This window comes from Paroedura picta, chromosome 16 (genome assembly GCF_049243985.1).
Source record: "Paroedura picta isolate Pp20150507F chromosome 16, Ppicta_v3.0, whole genome shotgun sequence".
NCBI classification, from domain to species: Eukaryota; Metazoa; Chordata; class Lepidosauria; order Squamata; family Gekkonidae; genus Paroedura; species Paroedura picta.
Genome location: NC_135384.1, coordinates 11061078 through 11084532, shown reverse-complemented (window position 1 = coordinate 11084532; position 23455 = coordinate 11061078). Strand labels below are relative to the sequence as shown.

The following is a 23455-nucleotide window of genomic DNA, read 5'->3' as shown; positions in this document are numbered from 1 at the left end:
AAGCCTTCCTCTCCTAGGGCACTGCGGCGTGGACCAGACTTGGCCCCTGCCAAGCCGCCTGCGCCAACCCAGCACGCTCTTTCCCCCCCCCGTATTTCTTTTTGCCCCGGGGGAGAACAGACAATGCCAAGCTGTGCCGAGCTCCGCCTGGCGAGCATGCCACTTCCGCCTCCCCTGCAAATGACACCCGCCATCCTCCAAAACAACAGGCTGTGCCAAGATGATTTCCCCCCTACACCCCTCCCTCCCTCCCCCTCTCTCTCTCCCACCCGGGTACAGCCCAGCAGACAATGCTCGGCTGTGCCAAGACGGTGCCCTGCCCCCTTCAGCAATGCAGGCTGAGGCAGGCAGACCCGTCTCTCCAGCGCCGTGCCCCCTGATCCGCTTGGCCCTGCAACAGGGCCCGGCCGCGCCACCCTCCCTGCCCCTCTGCGCCTGCCTCGAGTAAGTGGGATCCTAAGCCGGGCCAAGCAGCCAGCCATTGCCGCCCCTCGCCCTCCAAGCAGGCTGCGCCACCCCCTAAATCCAGCGCCCACCCCCCCACTCCTGCCTCCCTGGGGGCAGGGCTGTCCCCTCCGCGGCCGGCCGAGCCGGGCCGGGCCCGGGCGAGCGCGCACAATGGCAGCCGGGCAATCCCTCGCCGCGCAAGGCTCAGAAATGCAAATCGCTGCCGCTGCCTGCGGCTCTGTACAATGGAAGGGAGGGAGGACGGGAGCGAGCGAGCGGGCGGGCGAGGGAGGGAGGAAGGAAGAGAGCGAGCGAGGGAAGGCGAGGAGGAGAGGGGGGAGCCCCATTGGCGGGGAGGCTGCTCGCCCCGGCCCAGCCCCGACGACGCGGCGGGTCCCCGGAGCGCCCCCCCTCCGCCTCCTCCTCCTCCTCCTCCTCCTCCGCGCCGCCTCGCCGTGCGCCCTGGTGAGTAGCTGCGCTGCGCCGCGCCGTCCGCCCGCCCACCGTGCGCCCCCCTACCCAGAAACCCGCCCCGACCACTCGGCTGCTGCTTCTCTCCCCCCCCCCCCCAGAGCCCAGAGCAGGTGCATGGCTGGCGGCGGCAGGGCGGGCGGAGGGGGGGGGGCGGGTTGGAGGAGAGAAGGGGAGCCGGCGGGCTTCGTCGCGGGGGCGGGAGGGGGCATCCGGCGCGGCGCCCGGGAAAGCGGCCGGCCTCGGCCTCGGGCTTCGTTATCCCCGAATGACCCGGACGGTTTCGCTCCGTCTCGCGCCCGCCCCCACCTCTGCGGCGCCCCCCGAGCACGTGACGGAGTCGGTGGGGGGGGGGGAAGGCATCTCGAGTTGGGAAGAGGGGCTGCTGCTGCTTAGGGGGGGGGGTGATGGGGATCGCGGGCCGGGGGTGGTGGGGTTGGTGGGGATGGGGGGGGGAGGTCGTTCCGGGGCCATTTGGGGTGAAGGCGGAGTGGGGTGGGGAGGGCAGTGCCTCCAGCAGGTGGGTCGGAGCCTTAGTGGGAGGGGGGGTTGCAAAGGGACGCTTATGGGGGTCAGGATGGGGGCTGCAGACAGGAGGGCCATGCGCTCCCTCCATCCCCGACCCGGGGCATCCCCTCTTCCCCCAGATGTTCTCCCTCGCCACATCTGCCCCTGGTGTTTGAACCCCCTTCCGATGGCCTTGCAAAACAGAAGAAGAAGAAGAAGAAGAAAAAGGGGGGGTGCAATCTTGTCCCCGGTGACCCAGCCATAATACTAAGTTGTGACTTTGCCAGGCTTTGGGGCCGAGACTTGGGGCTGCAGGAGTCCCTGGAACGGTCCCCTTTACTCATCCCTCTCCCTCTCTCCCCAACCCCCCCACTGGAATGTGCATTGGAGCATTTGCTGAGGCAGCTGCTCCCTTTGTTCAGAGTGTGTGGGGTGGGAAGGGAGGGGGGGGGCTGTTCAGCTTTGTGTCTTGCTGGGACAGTCGCTCTCTTGTCTGTCTCTCCTCTCTCGCGGGCCCGAGGGGCAAGGGAAGGGACCGATGTGTTCCCATGGATATGTCACCCCCCCTCTTTCTCCCCCTTCTGTTCTGCGGCCTGGAAGTTGGCGGGACCCAACCGAGAAGGCCTCGCGGCCACCCTCCCTGTTTTTAGGAGGGGGGGGGCGCATCCTTGAGCGGCTGCCCCCTTTTTCCTTTAAGGTGTCTTCCCCTTCCGACGCAGCCATCTTGTATGTTTGGGAAACGGGGACCGAATGGGCATCCCACCCCCAAAGCTCAAACTTTGCCGTTCGGGACGCGTCACCCCCTGACCCTCAGCGTGCACAGTAGGACGGGGTCACCAGCCTCTCTGGGACAGCACGGCCCCGGAAGATTTCGTGTTGTGTCTCTCTGCTTCTATTTTAAATAAAAAAAAAACACAGTCATTTGGGTACTGCCATTAGCCCAACATGGCAGTGTGCCAAAATGAATCAGCTATGCTTTATGCAGGCCTGCGAACGCCATTGTGGCCTTGCAGTGCTGCAGTCAGGCGAAGTCTGACGCCTGATCCAGGCCGTGAGTGGGGCAGTAATCACTTTGATGCAAACGAGGCCACCATTTTAAGCCGGGGGATGATCTGCAGGGAAAGGTTCTGGGATGGTGCTTCCCCCCCCCCCCCCAGGGCTTCCCTCTCAAGATCTGGGTTGAAATGCATCAAGGTGCAGGCCTCTACGTGTGAACGAATTGGGGGGGGGGCAGGAGGAAGTGCCTCAGAGCGTGCGCAGGGAGCATCCCTGGAGGCTGAGGAAGAGCTGTTGCGTTCCCTCCACGACATGTTTAGAATCATCGTGGAATACAGCTTCCAGATGACAGGCTGTGACTTCCAAGCAGGCTTGAGGCCTACCATCCCGTGGATGTGACTAGCCCCCTCTTTTGGACAGAATCATTAAATGTTTCAGAATAATCAGATGTCTGTTCTGCCATTTGGTGTGCTTTCAAGTTGCACAGGCTTTTTTCAACACGGCCAGGTGTCAAGTTGCACCGAAAGCTTCTTTTAAAATGTCACCGCTGGAGAAGAGGTTCTGTCCATCTCGGAAAGTTGCCTCTTTACCTCGGGTTCTCTGAAACTCAATTTTGCGGTGGTTTACGAAATCAGGATTCTGACGTTCTCCATAAGGTGGTTATAATTTGTGACGACAGCCGTTTTCTGCTATTCAAAAATCCCAGGGAGTTTGAGGCCCGCCGTCCTGGTTATTTTCACAAGGCGTTCGAAGTTTGCTGTGTTTCTCTGTGTGACTCTGAACACCACTGAGCAGTGACCATAACCTTGCTTTAATGTGTAGGATCACATATCTCACGATGAAGAGAGGACAGTCAAGAGCGAAAGGTGGATGCATTTCTTTGGGCTCCTTCAGTCCCAGATCTGTTCCTTATTATTTGAATAGACAGATCAGAGATTCAGGAGAGTTTGGGAATAGTTATTTCAGAATAATTGGACGTGTATCACAAACTGCTAACAGCTACGATCAGCAAGGACACCCGGGAACTGCAGTTCGGTGAGGAATGTTAGTGATCTTTTAGTGGTGTGCCCAGCATCCTTGTTAAACTACAATTCCCATGATTCTGTGGGGAAAACCCTGGATGTTTCAGTGGATTTAAAATGGCTACATGCATGTGATGCTGATCAGCCCAAACAGGCCCAGAGCGTGCTCTGTTTTCTATAATGCTTTCTTTGGGGTCAGAATATTTATCCATGTAACAAAGAATGTAAAAGCAGAAAAGGATTATATCAGCACAGACATGCATATATGTTGGCCTCAGTTTCTCATCTCTAAAATGGGAATATTGACAACCTGCCTCACAGGTTAGATGAGTGATTAAAAGATTGTTCTTGTTGATTTGCCTCACAAATCACTTGGCCTCCTTGCTTCTGCTTTAATGAATTTGGCATCATTTTTACATTTAGTTCCCCGTTTCGATTCATATTCTCGCTGAGCGTTTCCCATACCCTTTTGAATGTGGTCTTCTCAACGTCATGTACTCCTCCCAGTATCCTTTTCCTCCGTGGACCCAAGAATAAAAGACGCCATCCCCTTTCTGTTTGCTATCTGGGGGCTTTTCTTTCCGTTTCTCCCATAGCGTATTTACCTTTTTCTTCAACACAGTTGCAGTTTCCTAGCCGCTCTTTCAGAGGCATGCTTCCCTCCCACTTCCTTTCCTCGCGTCTCTTTGCATAGATCATAAAATCCGAGGGCCGAGATTGTGTCTTGTTTTTGTTTGACAGCATGCTCCAGGTCTTTGACTCTAGAACAGACCACAGTTAGTAGCAATAAAGTTACCTGTAAAGTTAAAACAGAAGTGGTATTCACCTGGTAAGTGACAAGTGCTCACACTTCTGAGGAAATGGTTTTATAACTCAGGTGTCAGCTCTGCTTTAGCTCACACAAATTGCAGGCCAGGAGGTAAAACTCTTTCAGGCCTCTAGGGCTTGAGGCAACTGCGGCTGGCTGGCGTGACCGAAGGTTCCCCTAGGTGAAAAATTAATAGCACCTGCAAAACTGGAAGTCAAGGTGTTCTGGCTTAACCTTGCTCTCTCTGCACAGGGGATTTTTTTTTTCTTACCTCCAGGCTCAAGTGGGTAATGCTCAGGAACCCACGATTCAGAGAAATCGGGCCTCAAATAACTCTTCTTTTTTAATATGGGAATATCTGTTATTTCGAACCCAGCGGATTGTGTTGCTTGCTTGAAAGGTGTCGTCTTACCAGTGTGAATGCCAACACTGGATGCTTTTCTGAGTTTCTCTCAGCTCTTTCTTCCTCATGGTCTATCGTGATCATGGCCAGACTCCAGAGTTTTGATTCACCTATGCCCCAGGTCTGCAGTGAATATCTACTGTATTTCCAGCAATCTGTCTCTTCCAGTTGTCACAGCCAAATGCCTTGAACCTAGAGGGTCCTCTACTGAAGCTTTCTGTATCTTCCCATGATTCCCCCCCCCCATTAGCTTCTGCACACCCCAGAATAAAGGCCATGCCTGAAACGGAATTTATTTCCTAATGAGATGTTTGCCGAGAATCAAATGCCGTATAGCCTTTTCCCTTGGACTGTGAGGCACTGCACTCAAAAATCCCCCGTCTCCGACTGAGATACCTCTAGCCTTAATGCTCCCTGCGCAACCTGTTGTGCTCATAAATCAGAGGGGTTAATGAATGGTTCGAGGGTGATTTCTCATTTTTATAGCTGGCGTGGACAGTTCTAATTCCCATTTGTAGTTGCGAGGTGGGTAGCAGGGGTCGGCCATTGTAGCAGATTAATTAACCCAGGATCCAAGGTTACAATTATGTGGTATGTTTGGGTCCCTTAGTGACAACCAGTTGGATCTGTCATCTGTCCCTAATGGCTAATGCACTGCGTAGTGGCATAAATGCAGGAGCGGGAAAGCTTTGTCTAGCTTGGCGGTTGCGTTGCCAATTTGCAATTGGCTGGCGGGCCGTTTCAAAGAATGCAGGAGTGCATCCTGCCTCCCAAGCGTGCAAACAAGACTCTTATTTAATATACACATATTATACACATAATATACACATGTGCACAGAGAGGAACGCCCGGAAAAATGGGTTAAGACGACTGGTGAATCCCAGTTGTTTGCTGATAATTTAACCATGCCCTTACAAGTGAATGCTCCTGAGAGAAAAGGCAAGTCACCATGTCACAACCTCCAGAAATCTGCCATCGGACATCAAAACTGCTACCCGCCCCTTGTCTCCCTACGTATATCCACATTAGCCCTAAATCCGAGCTCAATACCAAATTGGACCCCCCCAAGTGTATCAGTCAAAGTGTATAATGTATTTATCCAGTTGTATTATAGCTTCCCAAAGAATCCTGGGAATTGTAGTTTGGTGAAGATACTAAGCATTATGTGCCGTACTCACAGCCGTGCAGTCCCCTGGGAAGTGAGAGTGACTTTCATATTCAGTTTCCAACCACAGTGTAGATGCTGCTGAGTCTCCTTCCAAATCCCTCTTTGGGTTTCGGATCTGAGTTCTGGAAGCCATGTGGTTGAAGACTAGGGCTGCCAGTTGTTTGGAGGAAAAATGTCACTTCTCTTTAATAGATATTTGATGGCATACCGCTTCCTGGTTTTTTCTCCATCTTTAGCCGTCCATTTCTATACACTAAGCCTCTATTAAAAGTTCACAATATTTTTGTCCTAGACTGTTGACAGCCTTATTGAAGACCAGAAAAGGGGCTCATCCACACTGAAAGAATTTGTGTCTTGTTTCCTTTGCTGTAGGCCAAGAGTGGCCAAACTGTGGCTTTCCAGATGTCCATGGACTACAATTCCCATGAGCCCCTGCCAGCACTGGCAGGGGCTCATGGGAATTGTAGCCCATGGTCATCTGGAGAGCCACCGTTTGGCCACTCTTATTGTAGATCAGTCACTGTGTTTACAGTCGATCTGAGAACAATATAAATAGTTAAACATGCCCAAATGTATATCTACACACACATCTAGGTGAAATATTTAAAATTCTGAGACATGAACAATCTGTTTTCCAGTGGTGTAATGGTGAGAACATCAGGTTAGGAACTGAGAGACCACTGAGGACAAGATTTAGTGACTTCAGCTCACAAGGGGGAAGCCGTAACTGGGGGAGAGAAAACCAGTGTATTCTCCTTGGTTGCACGCCCTGCTTTCTATTGCATTTTTATCCCATCCTTGTTCTGAAGAGCTCAGGGCAGAAAATATGGGTCCTCTTCCTCCCATTTCATATTCACGGGTTAGGCTGAGAGAGATTTACTGTCATCCCAGGAGCTTGAGGACTGAGTAGAGACGAACCCAGGCCTGTCAAACCCTAGTTCAGTCCTCTCATGCTCCTCAAAGGGAGCCATATGGCCCCCTGGGTGGTCCCGGCACATTTGAAGGGGGCCACAGACAGAAAAGGCCTCAAAGGGTTAATGGGGACCCTGGGAACTGAACCGGTGAAACATCCTTTTTGCCACGTATGACATCATTAATTGCTAAGAAGTTTGATCTTGGGCAAGGGAAAGAAAAAGAAGCCATGCTGAATGGACATGCTCCTCTTGGCTGAAGGTTTCAGAAATCTGTCTCGCATATATATGAGACATGTATATAAGACAAGGTATGTCGAGTACAGTTGGTTCATTCTTAGCTTAAGCCTTTTTTTAGCCTAGCTCACTGTACAAGCAGCTAGCCCACCACAGGGAGCCCTGAAACCGGAGAGATGGTAAAAGAGCTATAGCCAAGAAAAATGACTGCTCTAACAGCTATATCGCATTGGCTCTCCGCACTGTGCTGCCTTTCACATCCATGCACAGAAACCCTAACGATGATGCTTCTGTGGATGCTGGCCACAGCCTGCAGAGAGAGGGGCAGGCCTCTACGGCCTGAAATCCACAAACCTTAAGGACTTCTCTCTCCCATATGAACTTACTCACTCCTGATATCGTCCAAGGCTCTGCTTTGGCTGCTGCTGTACAATTGCGCGCTCTGGGTAGGGAAATACAGGGTGGGTGAGGAGGCTGGTAAGGTGGGGTTTGGGGAGGGACTTCACCTGGGTCCATTGCCACATTGCCCACCCTCTAAAGCAGGGGTAGTCAACCTGTGGTCCTCCAGATGTCCATGGACTACAATTCCCATGAGCCCTTGCCAGCGTTTGCTGGCAGGGGGCTCATGGGAATTGTAGTCCATGGACATCTGGAGGACCACAGGTTGACTACCCCTGCTCTAAAGCAGCCATTTTCTCCAGGGGAATTGATTTCTTTTGCCTCGAAATTGATTATAATAATGGGAGACCTGGCCCTAGCTGGAAGTTGGCCATCCCATGCCACTGCAATCCGAGGCTAGACAAGCGGTGACCCAAGAAAGGATCTTCTTGCTAGTGGCACCAAAAACTTGGGGCCCGTCTCCAGAGGGCGATTCATCCCCCTTCTCCCCCTTTCAGTGTCTTCTGCCAGTGGGTGAAGACTCCGTTTTGTTTGGCATACCTCCAATAATGGTTATTGGCCCTTGTTTGTCACGTGTATTAATTGCATCCTTTTCTGATTTGAAATGTTGTTTTTAATTGTTGGGATGTTTTAATGTTTTGATGTGCGCCATCTTGGGAACCCTGATTGGATGGAAAGGCAGCATAATATTCATATGTGGCTTGCCATTGCTTGAAGTCAGGACCCTTGAGATAGGTTCAAGTGTTTAGCCGCCTTGGTCTGAATCAGCAGAACAAATTTAGGTGCCACTGGACTCTCAGCTTGTTTGTCCGGACCCTGGTCTTCCTTGGAGGTCTCCCATGCAAATACAAGTAGGGTTGCTAAATCCAATCAGGGAAAATTTGTGCTGTTATCAGATACTAATTTATTTCTCTCTAAAAGAATGTCATTGTTTGCCCTTGCAGCAAAGAAACTAAGGGCCAAAGTGGCCTTGCAGAGACCATGGGAGGTGATGGTACTGCTGTATTCTGCTCTGGTTCGGCCTCACTTGGGGTACTGTGTTCAGTTTTGGGCACCCCAGTTAAAGAGGGATGTAGACAAACTGGAGCATCTCCCAAGGAGGGCAACAAAGATGGTGAGGGGTTTGGAGACCAAGACATATAAAGAAAGGTTGGGGGAGCTTGGTCTGTTTAGCCTGGGGAGGAGACGACTGAGAGGGGATTTGATAACCATCTCCAAGTATTTAAAAGGCTGCCATGTAGAGGATGGAGCAGAGTTGTTCTGTCTTGCCCCAGAGGGACAGACCAGAATGAATGGGATGAAATTAACTCAAAAGAAATTCCATCTAAACATCTGGAAGAAGTTCCTGACAGAGCAGTTTCTCAGTGGAACAGGCTTCCTCGGGAGGTGGTGGGTTCTCCATCTTTGGGAATTTTTAAACAGAGGCTGGATAGCCATCTGATGGAGAGGCTGATTCTGTGAAGGCTCAAGGGGGTGGCCAGTTACAGTGGATGAGCAACAGGGTTGTGAGTGTCCCGCATTGTGAGGGGGGTTGGACTAGATGACCCAGGAGGTACCTTCCAACTCTATTATTCTATGATTCTGTAATTAGATACCTAGAACAATTGTAGCCTAGGTGGATAAATGTAATCAAGAAAGGTTCTTACAGTTCTTACAGCGATTAGTAATTGTTATCTGTGATTGCTCATTCTCTTATCTACTATTTTATTACTGTTTTGAGATGTTTTAAACCTTAAAAAAAATCTTTTTACACAGTGACGGCCTATGGGCTACCTGCCATAAAATCTGACTTGGCCTGACTCGTAGGGTTGCCAGCTCTGGGGTGGGAAATTCCTGGAGACTTTGGGGGGGGGGGGTGGAGTTGGGAGTGGGCGGGATTTGCAGCAGGGAGGGGCCTCAGTGGAATATAATGCCAGGGGGTCCATCCCCCAACGCAGCCATTTTCTCCAGAGGAACCGATCTCTGTTACCTGGAGGTGAGCTGCAAAACTTGGGACTGGCATCCCTAAATGCAGGCCCGGGCTGACCCTGCTTACTTCCCAAGATCTGATGAGGTCTGGCTCACCCGGGTGATCCAGGTCAGGGCATTATAGGCTGTAGATATAAGCAAATGGAAGAGGGAAGGGAGGCTGAGTTTCCACATCTCTGCCTCATCCAAATATCTCCAAAAGAGTATGTCTGCTTCTCCCTCTCTCCCCCCCCCCATTCCCTACAGAGGGGAGACAGATGAGAAAGGAGGGCCATGCTGTTTTGTTTGTACTCTAGTTTGCTTGAGTCAGAGCAGGAAGTTCTGAAGGAATCCAGATTTTTCTGCCAACAATCATAGCGCTTGAATGGAACTTTCGGCGGTGACATACTTGCCTGGGGGGTAGGGATGGGGAGAAGGTGTGGGTGAACACGTTGGCTGGGGCACGCCTGCCTAGTGTTGGGAAATGCCACCCCGTGGCGTGTGTCCCACGACAGTCACCTTTCCACGTAGAATACGCCGGCATCTGCCTTCTGCTCCGTCCGTGTTTCACATCCAGGGTGGAGGGGTGCGGGATTCCTAGCAGGAGGCCTTAATAATGCCATTTTTCATGTCTTCCTAAAAATAGGCCCAAGGAGAGGTACTAAGCCTGTGGACAAGGTGGAGATCCTAGTCCTGTTTTGGGGGTTTTCCCCCCTCATTCCCCCTGCTTCCTTTCATCGTTCCTTCAGTTCAGACATCTACAACTCAGAACAGTTATGGGGGTCATTGTGGATCCTGGCTGGGCCACCTTTTTGACATTCCCTGCCTTTGCCTAGTAGTACCACTTGAGTCCATCATGGCCAGCAGACTTCTGACATTCAGGGGTTCCCGGGGGTGAGAGGGGGCGTTCGGACCCCCACCCAGAGAGAAAGGGAAGCTTCTTGCCCCCTACCTGAGCAGGGGTGTCGTGAGAATTATTTCGGTGTGGGCAATTTATTATTTTTATCCTGTGGCACGTGTGTAGCATGGACAGGAGATCCTAGAGTTGTCTGGCTGTCAGGCAAGAAACGTTCAGATGTGGTTTGCCATTGCCTGCCTCTGTGTCATGACCCTCGTGTTCCTTGGAGGTCTCCCATCCAAATAACAGCCAGGGTCGACCATCCTTAGCTTCCCAAATGACAAGATTGGCCTTGTTTGGCGTGGTCTGCACGAGATGAACCCATGGCTTGGCTTCTTGTCTCTTCCTGAGAATTGTGCATTCTTGTCCGCTCTCTTGACCTCTTCCCTATGCCACCCTGTGCCGCCACTTCTGCCTCCCGCCTGCCCAAAATCTGCAGCCCCTCCTGACCACCACATGCTGCCAACGTCCTTGGGGCCTTCTCTCTCACGCAGAAGCGGCATTCTGGTGCTGAGACCCTCAAGAGTGAGAATGTTGGTGAGCATTCCGTGGCCTCCTCAATAAGTGCCTGTCTGTATGAGGAGCAAGGTGTTGCCGGCACCCCTTCACTCTTCTTTTAAAGACAGACAAGATTCTGGCTTCTCCCTGTCAAACAGGAATGAGCACTATTTGGAAAGGGTGCTGGCAGAGAGGCTGGAAGAACGCCCTTTCCCCAGCACGTGACACCAATGTAATGCATTCATATCACATTTCAGGAGTTCCAGAGCGCAGCGATTTGTGTTTTTATTGGCTTCTGCGGAAGTGTAGGTTTTCTGTTATTCAGCGCCGTGGGTGTGCGTTCTGCTAAGCCCTGCGAAGTAATGAGATGTTTTGCGTGCAAGCACTTGTTTCGGGGAGATTCTTCGCCGCTCTGCAAAACGCTGGGTGACTTGCAAGTATGCCCCGCCCTTCTTTCCCGTGATCTCTCCGCACCATTTCACAGCAACCCTACGAGGTAGGTTGGGCTGACGACGCCTCCCTCCAGGTCACCTAGAGAACCTAGCCGAACTGGGATTTGAATCCGGGTTTCCGGCTGTTCCGCACCGAGAGTCCACGCTTTGCATCTTGCCCCTCTGAAGCCTCTGCGGGGTGAATTTCTCTCACATTGGCCACCCAGTTGATAACCATAGGTGAGATCAGAAAGGACACATCCCCTGGGTCCTATGAGGGTTTGTTTGCCTTTCCCTGCCGTTTGTGGCTTGGTTGCCGGGTCACCACAAGCAGGCATGCCTGCCTGCCTCGATAGCCCCGAATGTGCAAGTCACTGAAGGCTTTGCCCGTGCTTTTCCTGCCACCCTTCCGATCCTGAAGCTGGGTGCAGCGTAGAGAGTCTTGATGGCTCTAGGAAAGGAGGGGGTCAGGGGAAGAGCAGACAGGGTGGGAGAAACTCCTGCACACCCCAGTCTGCTCCAGAGGCAGAGAGACGGACAACAATCTCCAGGTGGCCTCCTAGCAAAACTCCTTCTGTGACATAGTTCTCCTGAGCAGCCTCAGAGATCCAGGTCTGAGACTCATGATGGGAAAGATTCTTGCCTTCTAGGTTCCATGCCGTTCTGATTCAACCGTGCTTTAGGAAGGGCCCTAATGCTAACCATATCCAGCCAAAGTTGAACATCAGTTTTCTTCGGCTTCCACTTTGTCCGCTTTGGGGGTTCTGCTTCCAGGAGGAGATGCCGTAGAAACAGGAGCCTCGGCTGGAAGTTCTTCCCTCTGAAATGTGGGGGCTCCCTCTCTGCTTTTAGCAGTAAGGGGAAATGCACTCTGCGCATGTTCAGAGGCAACTTCTGCCCTTTCTTACTCGACATGTTCCACAAGGGTGCACATTAAGCCCCTGGAGGCCTTTGGGGATGAGACCAGCCTGTTTTGTCACCCTGATTATTGAACCCTCTCTCTCCCCCCTTTTGCAGCTCATGCGCCCACGGACTTCCCTATCAGCTGTGAGATGCCTGGCGCCATCTTGGTGGCTGCTCCTTCTGCAATCAGGGACTGAAGCATGTGAGCAGGAGCACCATGGAGGTGAGTGGCTCAAGCCCCGGAAACAGGGTTGCGCACGGCCAGGGAGGAGTGCTCCACGGCTCTCCTCCTGCTAAGACCCAAGCCTTACCCGTATGGCGGCCCTGCCACATCAGGAAAGGGTTTTCTCCCCCTTTCCTCGGGTCTGGGAGCCCTTCCCTCTCTCCGGCTCCCAGCCAAGTCTATTTCTGTATTAAAATATTTATACTCTTCCGTCCCTTGTGACTTACGATTGCAAGATCCAACACATATAAACCACGATAAGTCTCCACTAACTCCCCTGCTGCTCAGAAAAGGCCTGCTGCTTAAATGCCTTTGCCAGTAAAGCGGTTTTACAGGGCCTGTTAAACACCTCTAAAGACGGTGCCACTCTAAAGAGGGAAGGGGCTTTCTGAGATGCCAAATGGGCCACCTTAAGCAAGGGAACATCTAGGAAGTGGCAACTAAAACACCACAATGGGTGTGTGGGACTGCAGCTAACCTTGCCTTCCTCTTCATGCATCCTTCAAATTCTCCCCTCTCCTAGGTTTGATCACCTAGTTTTAGAAGGAAGATTGTTCACACCTCCCCCAGATCGCAAGCAGAGCTGTTCCTCTTCCTAGACGGAGGAATGTTATTTGGCTTGTTATCTGTGGCTAGCTTGTAGTTTGATCTGGGGCAAGGCATCAGATCGCCGCTTCGATAGAGGGAAAGGAAGCTCTCTTCTCCCTTTCCTTTCCTCTGCAGGCTGCAATTCGGCCACTGGTTTGTCAACGGCTCTGTGGAGAAACGCAGGGCCTGGCTTCCTGCTGCTGGAAGGAGAAACTTATTTCTCCTTCGGAAGCAAGCTGCCACCGCAGTAGAGAATTTCTGGAAAATAAGTCTGTGCCCACCTGCCCTTTCTCAACAAGCTTCCATGCTCTCTCTCTCTCTCTCCTTGTTCCTCCAGGGGGCAGATTACCAGTTGCCTTCCGCCAATCCAGGTAGCGTGGCCCTTCCTTCCCCCTCCTCCTCATCGTCCTGCGACGGAGCTGACGCCCTGGCCTTCAACGGGGAGCTGGACCTGCAGCGCTATTCCAACGGGCCGGGGGGGTCAGGCGGCGAGGCCCGCCCTTACCCGTGCCCCATCTGTGGCAAGCGTTTCCGCTTCAACAGCATTCTGGCCCTGCACACGCGCATCCACACGGGGTCCTACCCCCTCACCTGTCCTTACTGCGGCCATCGGGCAGGGCAGCGGGCCAGCCTGCGCCTCCACCTGCGCTCCCACTGCCCCGAGGCCCGTGCCCGCCTGGGCCACCAGAGCCGCCTGCTGCTCGAGCTGGAAGAGCGGGCGCTTCTGCGGGGCCAAGAAGAGGAGGCGAAGGAGGAGAGACGGGCCGCCGCCCCTGCCCCGCCCCCCGCCCCGCCCACCTTCCGCTGCCCTTTCTGCAAAGGCAAGTTCCGCACAGCCGGCGAACGGGAGCGCCACCTGCGCATCCTTCACCAGCCGTACAAGTGTGGCCAGTGCCCCTTTGCTGCCACCCAGGAGGCCGATCTTCAGTGGCACAATCAGCAGGTTCACAGCATCCCCGCCACCAGGCCCCCGACTCCCCCTGCCCCGACCCCTGCCCCGGTTGTCCCGCCCACCCCTCCTGCCTCTGCCCCTTCTGCCCCCGCAGCCTCCACCCCGACCGAGTTCCGCTGCCAGGTATGTGGCCAGGCCTTCACTCAGTCCTGGTTCCTCAAGGGCCACATGCGCAAGCACAAAGACTCCTTCGACCATAAGTGCCAGGTGTGCGGGCGTGGTTTCAAGGAGCCCTGGTTCCTCAAGAACCACATGAAGGTTCATCTCAGCAAGCTGGGCCTTCAGGGTCAGCAAAGGGGGCATGGGACGGGACGGTCCCCGCAGAGCTTACTTGTGGGGTGCGAGGCCCTCTACCCTTCGCTCCTGTCCCCTCGGCCCACAGACAAGGGCAGCACGGGTAATTTCCTCGGCTACGGGGACGCCAGCTGTGCGGAGAGACTGCAGGCCACAGCCCGGGCAGTGGAGAGCGGCCAGCAGTGGAGGGAGCGCTCTTACGCGGGGGAGCCCAAGCTCGCGAGAGAGAGCTCCGGAGGCCCCCATCGCTGTCCAGACTGCACGCGGAGCTTCAACACATTCCAGCAGATGGCGCTGCACCGCCAAAGCCACCTGTCCCGAGACCGGGAGTGGAGCAAGGGACAGTCTCTGGGTTCCCACCTTCTCACTGGACACTGGCTGCCCACCAATGTCAGGGCCTCCGGTACGAGCAACACCAGCCCCACCCTGCTGACCCAAGGGGAAAAGGGTGAGTATGAGCGTAACTCATAGCTGGGACTTCTGCTTTGTGAATGTGCATTGGGGTGTGTGTGTATCTGCATCGCTATGTATTATTATTATTATTATTATTATTATTCATTTCATTTATCATCTGTTTTTCTCACCGAGATGCAAGGCAGATGATACAGGTGATCATTTTCAAACTGCCTTTGTGTTCCATTTTTGCAACTGATTGCTTGTGGATGTTTTTTGCCATTTCAGACAGACCTGTTTTTGTAACTGGTTGGTCGCGGAATTTACTTACCTGTTCTTACAAAGTGTGGTCAATTCGCTTCTTTGGAAAGCTGCTTTTCCATTTCTGACCCCTTGTTGTGCTTCTGAATCGCTGTGGCATTGTTTAAAAGGTCCTACAATGCCGTTTCCCCTCTGCCCTTTTTCACCATGTGATCTTCTGTGAATTCCATTGAATCAAGGTGTTTTAGTAGTGCTGCTATAGCACTGGAGTGCCGTGTTGGCTTAGCGTTATAGCACCAAACTTAGAACATTAAAAAAAAACCTCAGGGGAAGATAATGTTACGAGAGAGGGCAGGGGACGGTGAAGCAGCACTACAGAAATGAATCAAAAACAGAAGGAAATTCACTGTACGAAACCCCCATCCCTGTATCTCTTTACTTGAAATAGGGTCAACGCCAAAACATCCAGTTTCTTTATTATTATTTAGTCAGTGTATATACTGGCCCTCACTATGACATCTCAGGGTGTTGTAAATAGAGCCTATACAAATACTAGTTGTGAATTTCCTGCATTCAGTAATGGGAAAATTTTGGTGTCAGTCAGTGCATGGGACAGTATCAGATGTCTAATAACCAGAGATGACAAAATTTTAGAACAAAAGCAAAAATCGAGAGATATTTATCAAACAACGGTATTGTAAGTATCCTGAGAGCAGGATCACAGTAGAGCAAACAGATAATTTTATTGTTATCATATGGTTTTTAGGGGATGGGATTATGTAAGACGCCTTGAGCCTTCGGGGGGAGGCGGGATATAAATATAATAATAATAATAATAATAATAATAATAATAATAATAATAATAATAATATGTAATCTACAATAATGCAGCCCATTTCCCCTTCTGAAGTGCCTTCGTGAATCCTTCTCTTACCATAATATCTTTATTAAAAATGACCTGAACAGCTGTCAGGGGCCACATCCCAAGGGTGCATGTGTACAGGCAGTTGTCTCACAGAACAAGGGAGGAACTCAAGGGCTGAGCAACAAATATATGTTAAGATTAAAATGCAAATATTTATTATTAAGTGTGCATAAAGCAGATTAAAGACATTAAAACATGCAAATCACAGTCTATTCCCTATTCAATGCATGGGCTCAGTGGTTGCACATGGTATGGCCTTTGACCAAATGCATTTCAGCCCACCAGGTCTTCATTAGTGGTCAACTCAAAAGGAGTCTTTCTTTTGGTTCACACTGGAGGATGTACACTCAGGATTTTACCTTGGCCCTGAACAGAATGGTTGATCGTGGCTACTTTGATTTTTGACCGTGAGCTCCAGTCTGAAATTATTATTACATATTGCTGGCAGCTTCACATTTTATGATTCTGACGCCACCAACCATACTGTATTATTACATGTGTGCATACCGTTTATTTGGCCACTGAGGCACTTAATAAATATTTGTATTCTAATCCTAATATGTATTTATCGCTCAACCTTCGAGTTCCTGATTTGTTTCCCCAGGTTGGGTTTTTTGTTTTTCATCACAGAACAAGGGAGACAGTACCTACCGGGAGATCTAGGGTCTTAAACACTTGGAAGCCAGCTTTTTGTGTCACACCTGACCTGAACAGTTCTTTTTATTTTATTTTTATATTTTTTAAATTTATGTATTTGGATTTATCCCCGCTATTCCGGCTCATGGCAGTTTGTAGTAAAAGAATAAAAATACAATAGAATATGATAAAAATACAATATAATCCCTAGACAAAATGTCAATAAGCCACAATGGCAGGAAAACAGTCTAAGAACCCACCCCCTCCCCTGATCAATCACCAATAGCCACCAGCATCCTCCGGAGAGAAACTATGCCCGGATATCAAAGGCAGTGCCTCCACAGGGCCTATATAAGGAGGAACAGATCGAGAAATCGAGAAGTCTGAGGATAGCCAAACTGCTCGTGCCATAAGAGTAGACAAAACTGCATGCAAGCAGGCATATTCATCCCAAATTCAGCGAGAAGAAATTCAGCGTAACAAAAGCAGTGATATGATGGAAATGAACGCAAAATTATGCAGGGTTTTAATTGTTTTTAAAGAGCATGTTTGCGCTGCAAGTACGTTTTGTTTAGCGTCCTGGCTTCCCCCACCAAATCTGAGGCATCGTAGTTTAGTGAGAGCAGCAAGCCTCCTTGTCGTCGTCCCCATTTAAAAACAAACAAACAAACTACAGTTCCCAGAGAGAATAACTACAAAGCTGGTTTAAGCCTGCATTACGGACTGGTAGTCAACCTGTGGTCCTCCAGATGTTCATGGACTACAATTCCCATGAGCCCCTGCCAGCAAACGCTGGCAGGGGCTCATGGGAATTGTAGTCCATGAACATCTGGAGGACCACAGGTTGACTACCCCTTCTGTATATGACAGAATATTTACCTTAAAAAAAATAAACACCCCTAAGGCTGAGAACACAGGAGACATTATGACATACTGAAAATTCCACCAGGGTCAGTTTGGCTCAGCAAGTGTGTTGTTTAAATATACCCTTGGGTGGCAAGAGCTGGGGTTTGCCAGGATGGGCAGAATCCTTAAAAGCCCCGCTCTTTCTTTGCCCGCTGCGTCTGCCAAAAGGTGCAGCTCAGGATATCCGTTTCTCACGCAGAAATGCATGGCCCTCATGGGGATCTGGGTCTGGAATGCATCCCCCTACCCCCCCCCCCCTCCAGCAAGTCTAAAGCGGTTGTCCGAGGCATCGCCACTAACAAGGTGGCCAAAATTTATATTTGTGACAGTTATGCTTCTTTCCCGACAAGGGTTGTTTCCCCATACTGTGGCTCAGTACTAAGAGAGCACCACGAGAAAGGAAACATCAGGAATTCTCCTAAGCCAGTCTGCTCAGAAATAAGTCATTTTATTCAATGGGACTTCCAAGAAAATGTTGTTTTAGGCCAGCAGTTCTGAATGCGACCGTCAGTCCTTACTTTCTCCACCTTCGAGAAGAAAAACAAGTCTTCTTAAAGGTATATCTAGTATGGAGCTGAATCTCGGGACTCCCTATGCAGAGTTATTCCAGCTCCTGAAAATCAGATTGAAGGATCTTTGCATACTCTTAAAAAAAGCCTGCTTAGCTGAACTGATAGGAAGGAATAACTGATAGGCGGAAGGAATACAAGAATAGAGCTGTTAATGTAAACAAATTTTGTATTTGCCAGAACAAAGTTCCAATAGCACCTAAAAGACCCCACAAAAATTATTATGACATTGAAAATTCCACCAGGCAGTTTTATCCTGGGTCAGTTTTGGTTGGTGTGTTGTTTACTCTTGGGTAAATTCAGAGTCCAGTAGCACCTTTAAGACCAACAAAGATTTATTCAGGGCGTGAACTTTCGAGTGCAAGCACTCTTTGTCAGTCTATGAACTCCTTACATGACAAGGAATATATAGCTAAGATTAATTCTGTTACATTGGTAGACTGTGTCACACAACCAAATACAGCCAATGATAATTCTTTGTCAAAACAGCCAAGCAATCCCCTGGAATTCAGTTGTAGTTTACAAAAACAAGGAGCGACACAGTCACTGTATCAGTGGCACAGGCAGTTTTGTTTCTCCTCCTTTTGTCTAAGAAATCTTAGAATCCCCTCTTCCTAAAATTTCCCTTTCCTGTGTCTGTTTCTCAGATGTGCAGGGGCAGCCACGCCTCGATGGATCCCGCCGGGGCTCTGGGAAAGACTGTCCCTTCTGCGGGAAGTCCTTCCGATCATCCCATCATCTCAAGGTGCACCTCCGTGTTCACACAGGTAAGAGCTGTGAGCAGCAGATTCAGGTCAAGGACTTCCATAAACAGGAAGTAAGGACAGATGAAACTCAACAAGAGTTTTTTCTGAGCATACTATATTACTGAAGAAGAAGAGTTGGTTCTTATATGCCCCTTTCCTCTACCCGAAGGAGTCTCAAAGCGGCTTACATTCGCCTTCCCTTTCCTCTTCCCACAACAGACACCCTGCGAGGTAGGTGAGGCTGTAAGAGCCCTGATATTACTGAAGAAGAAGAGTTGGTTCTTATATGCCACTTTTCTCTACCCGAAGAAGGCTCAAAGTGGCTTACAGTCTCCTTCCCTTTCCTCTCCTCACCACAGACACCCTGTGGGGTGGGTGAGGCTGAGAGAGCCCTGATATCACTGCTCAGTCAGAACAGCGTTATCAGCGCCCTGGCGAGCCCAAGGTCACCCAGCTGGCTGCATGTGGGGGAGTGCAGAATCAAACCCTGCTCGCCAGATTAGAAGTCCGCACTCCTAATCACTACACCAAACTGGTTAGTAGTTACCACATGTTCAGCCCCTACTTGCAGTCAGTGGTGCTGAAATCAATGAAACCTCAGCGGGGTCCATCCAGGACTCACCTGTATCATTCCAGGCTTTGAAATGAAAATCCAAAAATTACCACTACAAGCTCGCTGGGAGGCTTTGAGCCAATCACCCGCTGTCCACTGAACCTACCTCACAGGCTTGTCGCAAGGGAAAAATAGAAGAGAGGATAATGTTGCCAGCGACTTTGGCTCCCGATTGGGGTGAAAGGTCGCATATGAATAAATATTTATATAGTGTTCCAACGTACAAAAGATTTCACAAATACTATTTACTTAGTAAGCTTTGATCCCATCCTTCGTCCGGAGAGTTCAGCTTGACGTACTTTGTTCTACTTTACTACGTTTTATGTTCACAACAACCCTGTGAGGCCGGTTACATCGAGAGACAGCAGCTGGCCCCAGGTCACTCAGTAACCTTTCACAGCAGAAGGGAATATTTCAGCCTAGGCGCCCCAGCTCTTAATCTAACCCTCTAAGGTAGTGATCCCCAATTTGGTAACTATTGGGAACGTAGTACCTGTCTGGGAGCCAACTTGCTTTTTCCCCCATTTGGTTTTTCCCCACTTAACTGGAGCCGGAGGAGCTTCAGAAGAGTATTACATTGTGTAATTATTTGGGAAAGAGATGTCTCTATTGTAGGCAGATTCTAGGCTTGGATTCTCCCAACTTGTCATTTCTTGACTGATGGCAGCCATTTTACAACTGGGCCTATCTCACCCAGCAGCCATTTTGTAGTCGGGTTCACTGCCATTTCTCAAAATACTAAAGCTGCCTGGTAAGATTAGCAAATATGAAGAGGGCGGGCGGTATATAAATCTAAAATAAATAAAATTCGGGGAGGAGAACATGTGATTTAGGAACCTGGACAATGAGCATGTGGGGATTATCGTTGGGAAGACCAAATAGAAGGATGTCCTAAGCTCCTTTTAGTCATCAGGGAGAAAAGGCGGGTGCAAGTATATGAACCAATAATCCACCAATTTGTACGGGAGGGCGGTATAAAAATCTAAAATAAATAAATAAATAAATTGGGGGGAGGCTGAGTGAGAGTGAATCACCTGAGGCCACTGTGTGTGGCATAGATGCAATCTGCACCTGTGGCTGAGGGGCTTCGATGCGCTCCCGAGAAAGATGGCTGCCTTGCTAATCCATTTCTCCGATTTCTCCATGCAGGCGAGCGCCCGTACAAATGCCCTCACTGTGACTATGCCGGCACCCAGTCCGGCTCTCTCAAATATCACCTGCAGCGCCATCACAGGGAGCAAAAGAGTGCTGCCGCGGCCGCCGCCGCCGCGGCCGCCGCCACGGGAACACTGGAACGGTGCCACATCCCCCTCGCCCCTACTGCAGTTGCCCCCTTCCCGCCGACACAGCTCGCCAAGAGCCACGGGCCCTTCCTGCCCCTGGGGGGCTTGGGGGCCACTCGGTCTCGCCAGTCCCGTCGCAAACCCCTTCTCAACGGGAAGGCCGACTTCCAGCCCTTGGACCTGTCGCTGCGCCCAGCCCTGGCCGGAGGGGCCCTCCACCGCTGCCAGTTCTGCCCCTTCGCCACCTCGGCTCCGGAGCTCATGGAGTTACACCTTCAGGTGCACCACAGCCGAAAAGCCCGAACCCGCCGCTGTTCTCACACCGCCCCTAAGCCCCGCGGGGTGGTGCGGGAGGAGGAGGAGGAAGAGGAGGAGCAAGAGATCGCCGAGCCCCGGAGCCCCCCGCTGAAAGAAACCAAGTCCCGCAGTCCAAAGGGGGAGAGGGCCAAACTCCAGAAGCTCTGGCGTTTGGAAGAGCAGGAGGAGCCCCCCAGGCCTCAGCTGCCTCGAAGGAAGCGGTCCTCCGACGGAGCAGTGGTGGCCCCCAGTCGCTCTCCTGGAGCCAAGCGGGATTGGGATGGCCTGTCTCAAGACTCTGAGGAGCCGATTCCCGAGGAGGAATTGCCCGGCCCCCTGGGCGCAAAGGGGGCAGCCCACCCGGAGGCATCGAAAGCAGGCCAAGGCCTTATGGAGTTGCAGTTGGAGCCGGTGCAAGCTTGAGGAGGTCTACACTGCCTATTTAAACCAGTTTCAAACCTGTTTAACTGTCATGCCAACTCCTGACCCGAAGGACTCTGGGAACTGCAGTTCTGTCCCCGACAGCCATACAAAACCACAATTCTCAGACTTCTGGAGGGCGGAGTTGAAGAGGGGCCTTGTAGCTTAGAGCTTTGCATGCGGAAGGGCCCCCTCCCCCCCCCAAATTCAAGCAGTCCTTGGTCTCTCCCGTTTAAAGAGGCATTTTGGGAGAGAGGCTGCCTGTCAAAGCAGACCGCACTGACCTAGCTAGACCAGGGCTCTGATAAGGCAACTTCCTTCGTTCGTTAGACAGTTAAACCAGTTTCAAACCCGTTTACATTTGTAAACATCTAGAGATATGCCCAGACCAGGGGAGGCAGATGGAAAGAGGCCGCCTCCCCAAGGGACAGGGTGATGCACCCATCCTGGAGAGGCGGTGGGCCTGGCGGTAGCGAGGTTGTCAAACCTTGCCAGAGGCAGGCCTCCCTGCCTTTTGACAGCAACAAGACAGATGGGGGCTCAAGAGGCGTGGGCCGGAGCTGCTAAAAGCATTGGAGCCCCGAGAGGACATCACTGAGAAAGTGAAATAGAGGCTGTGATACGGCTGGGGTGCTGAGCTAGGTGAAAGACAGGGATACCGTAGCAGTCTTTTTTTTAAAAAAATCAAACAGGGTTTTGCGGTAAGGTTGCTGGGGTACCTGAAATCCCAGCCCCTCACTCGCTCCTCAGTTCTGGGCTTGATGGTGCTGCTTTCGGGGGGCTGCTGCCGCTGGAGTCAAGCCCTTCCACTGTCTAAATCCTTGGCACAAGGGCAGGGCTGCGAGACCTGGAGTGTATTCGTTTTGTAAAAGGGGAGGACTGGTGCAGGTGCAGGTGGTGGGGAAAGCCGTCCCTGCTCGACGTCTCCTTTCCCTGGGGATGTCAAAGGTAGAGGATCCCCTTCCGTAGGGACGCAGTGGACCCTGGATTGCCACAGGGTGGGCCGCAGGCGACATCAGCCGTGGGCGAGGCAGCCCATCTACAGAGCAGGTGGGGGCGGGGTGTGGGGGTGGCCACAGTCCTGTGCGCTTAGCAAGCGGCCCCGTGGCCAGCATCTTGTCCCAGCAGCAGAGTTTGTTTCTGTAGTAATCTGGCACAGCAGGGAACTTGACAACTTCTAGAGTTTTCTATTTTTTTATTGTTTTTTCTTGTAGAAAATTTGAAACTGGAAATAAAAATTAAAATGAGACAAAAAAAGACCGATGCTCCGGTCAGTGTTTGTGTGCGCCAAACATTGTCCTCTTGACACACCTCCCCTGCCCTCCGGTAGGTCATGTCCTCCAGTTGGTTTGAAGATGCTCACGCTTCTTGTTTATCAGCAACCTCCCCCCCCCCCACACACACACACACCGGAAATAGGCAAAGAGGGGATTGAGAACCAACCGCAAGTGGCTCGGCAGATAAAGCACAAGATATATCTGATCCCCAGTTTCTCCATTACTTTATCTACACACACCCATCCACTTGGGATGCTGTTTCCCCACACTTGCTGACCACACAAGGCCTTTCAATGGACTTCTGTGCTGCTCAGTTAGCTCCATCAAATCTGCAGAGACTGCTGTGTGAGTCTTTAAAGGTCAAGGTATCCCCTGTGCAAGCACCGGTCATGTCTGACCCTTGGGGTGACGCCCTCCAGCATTTTCATGCTGACTCAATACAGGGTGGTTTGCCAGTGCCTTCCCCAGTCAAATCTGCAGAGACTGCTGTGTGAGTCTTTAAAGGTAAAGGTATCCCCTTTGCAAGCACCGGTCATGTCTGACCCTTGGGGTGACGCCCTCTAGCGTTTTCATGGCAGACTCAATACGGGGTGGTTTGCCAGTGCCTTCCCCAGTCATTACCGTTTACCCCCCAGTAGCAAACTGGGTACTCATTTTACCCACCTTGGAAGGATGGAAGGCTGAGTCAACCTTGAGCCGGCTGCTGGGATTGAACTCCCAGCCTCATGGGCAGACAGCCTCAGACAGCATTTCTGCTGCCTTACCACCCTGCGCCACAAGAGGCTCTTTGTGTGAGCCTTTATTGAGCTTTAAATGGGTCTTCAATAGATAGAGCGACACTGTTGTTTTGGTAGTGCTAAGAGAAAGGAAATATTTAAAAGATCCATTTAATCAAAGTGAATAAACTGGATATGGGCCGTGGGAGGCCGATGCTTCCCAAGTTTTGAACAGAACCTACTCCCGAGTATACTGTAGCATTTGCAGGTCACTGCTGCTTCTCCTTCCCCAGTGTAAAATGCAAGACTC

General features: G+C 51.3%; 1 protein-coding gene across 1 annotated transcript; it reads left to right on the top strand.

Annotated features, from left to right (window-relative positions):
• The first annotated feature begins 624 nt into the window (after positions 1-624).
• ZNF219 (zinc finger protein 219) lies at positions 625-22397 on the top strand. The gene is made up of 5 exons (XM_077313942.1): positions 625-912; positions 12161-12269; positions 13195-14551; positions 18441-18560; positions 20302-22397. Exons 2-5 carry the CDS (start codon positions 12264-12266, stop codon positions 21153-21155), a joined length of 2337 nt encoding a protein of 778 aa, XP_077170057.1. The 5' UTR covers positions 625-912; positions 12161-12263; the 3' UTR covers positions 21156-22397.
• Positions 22398-23455: the final 1058 nt, after the last annotated feature.

Excerpts from the sequence above, each read along its gene's own strand:
- ZNF219 (XM_077313942.1), top strand. Across the intron at positions 14,552-18,440 it reads GCTGACCCAAGGGGAAAAGG|ATGTGCAGGGGCAGCCACGC; the intron begins GTGAGTATGAGC and ends TCTGTTTCTCAG. Across the intron at positions 18,561-20,301 it reads GCACCTCCGTGTTCACACAG|GCGAGCGCCCGTACAAATGC; the intron begins GTAAGAGCTGTG and ends TTCTCCATGCAG.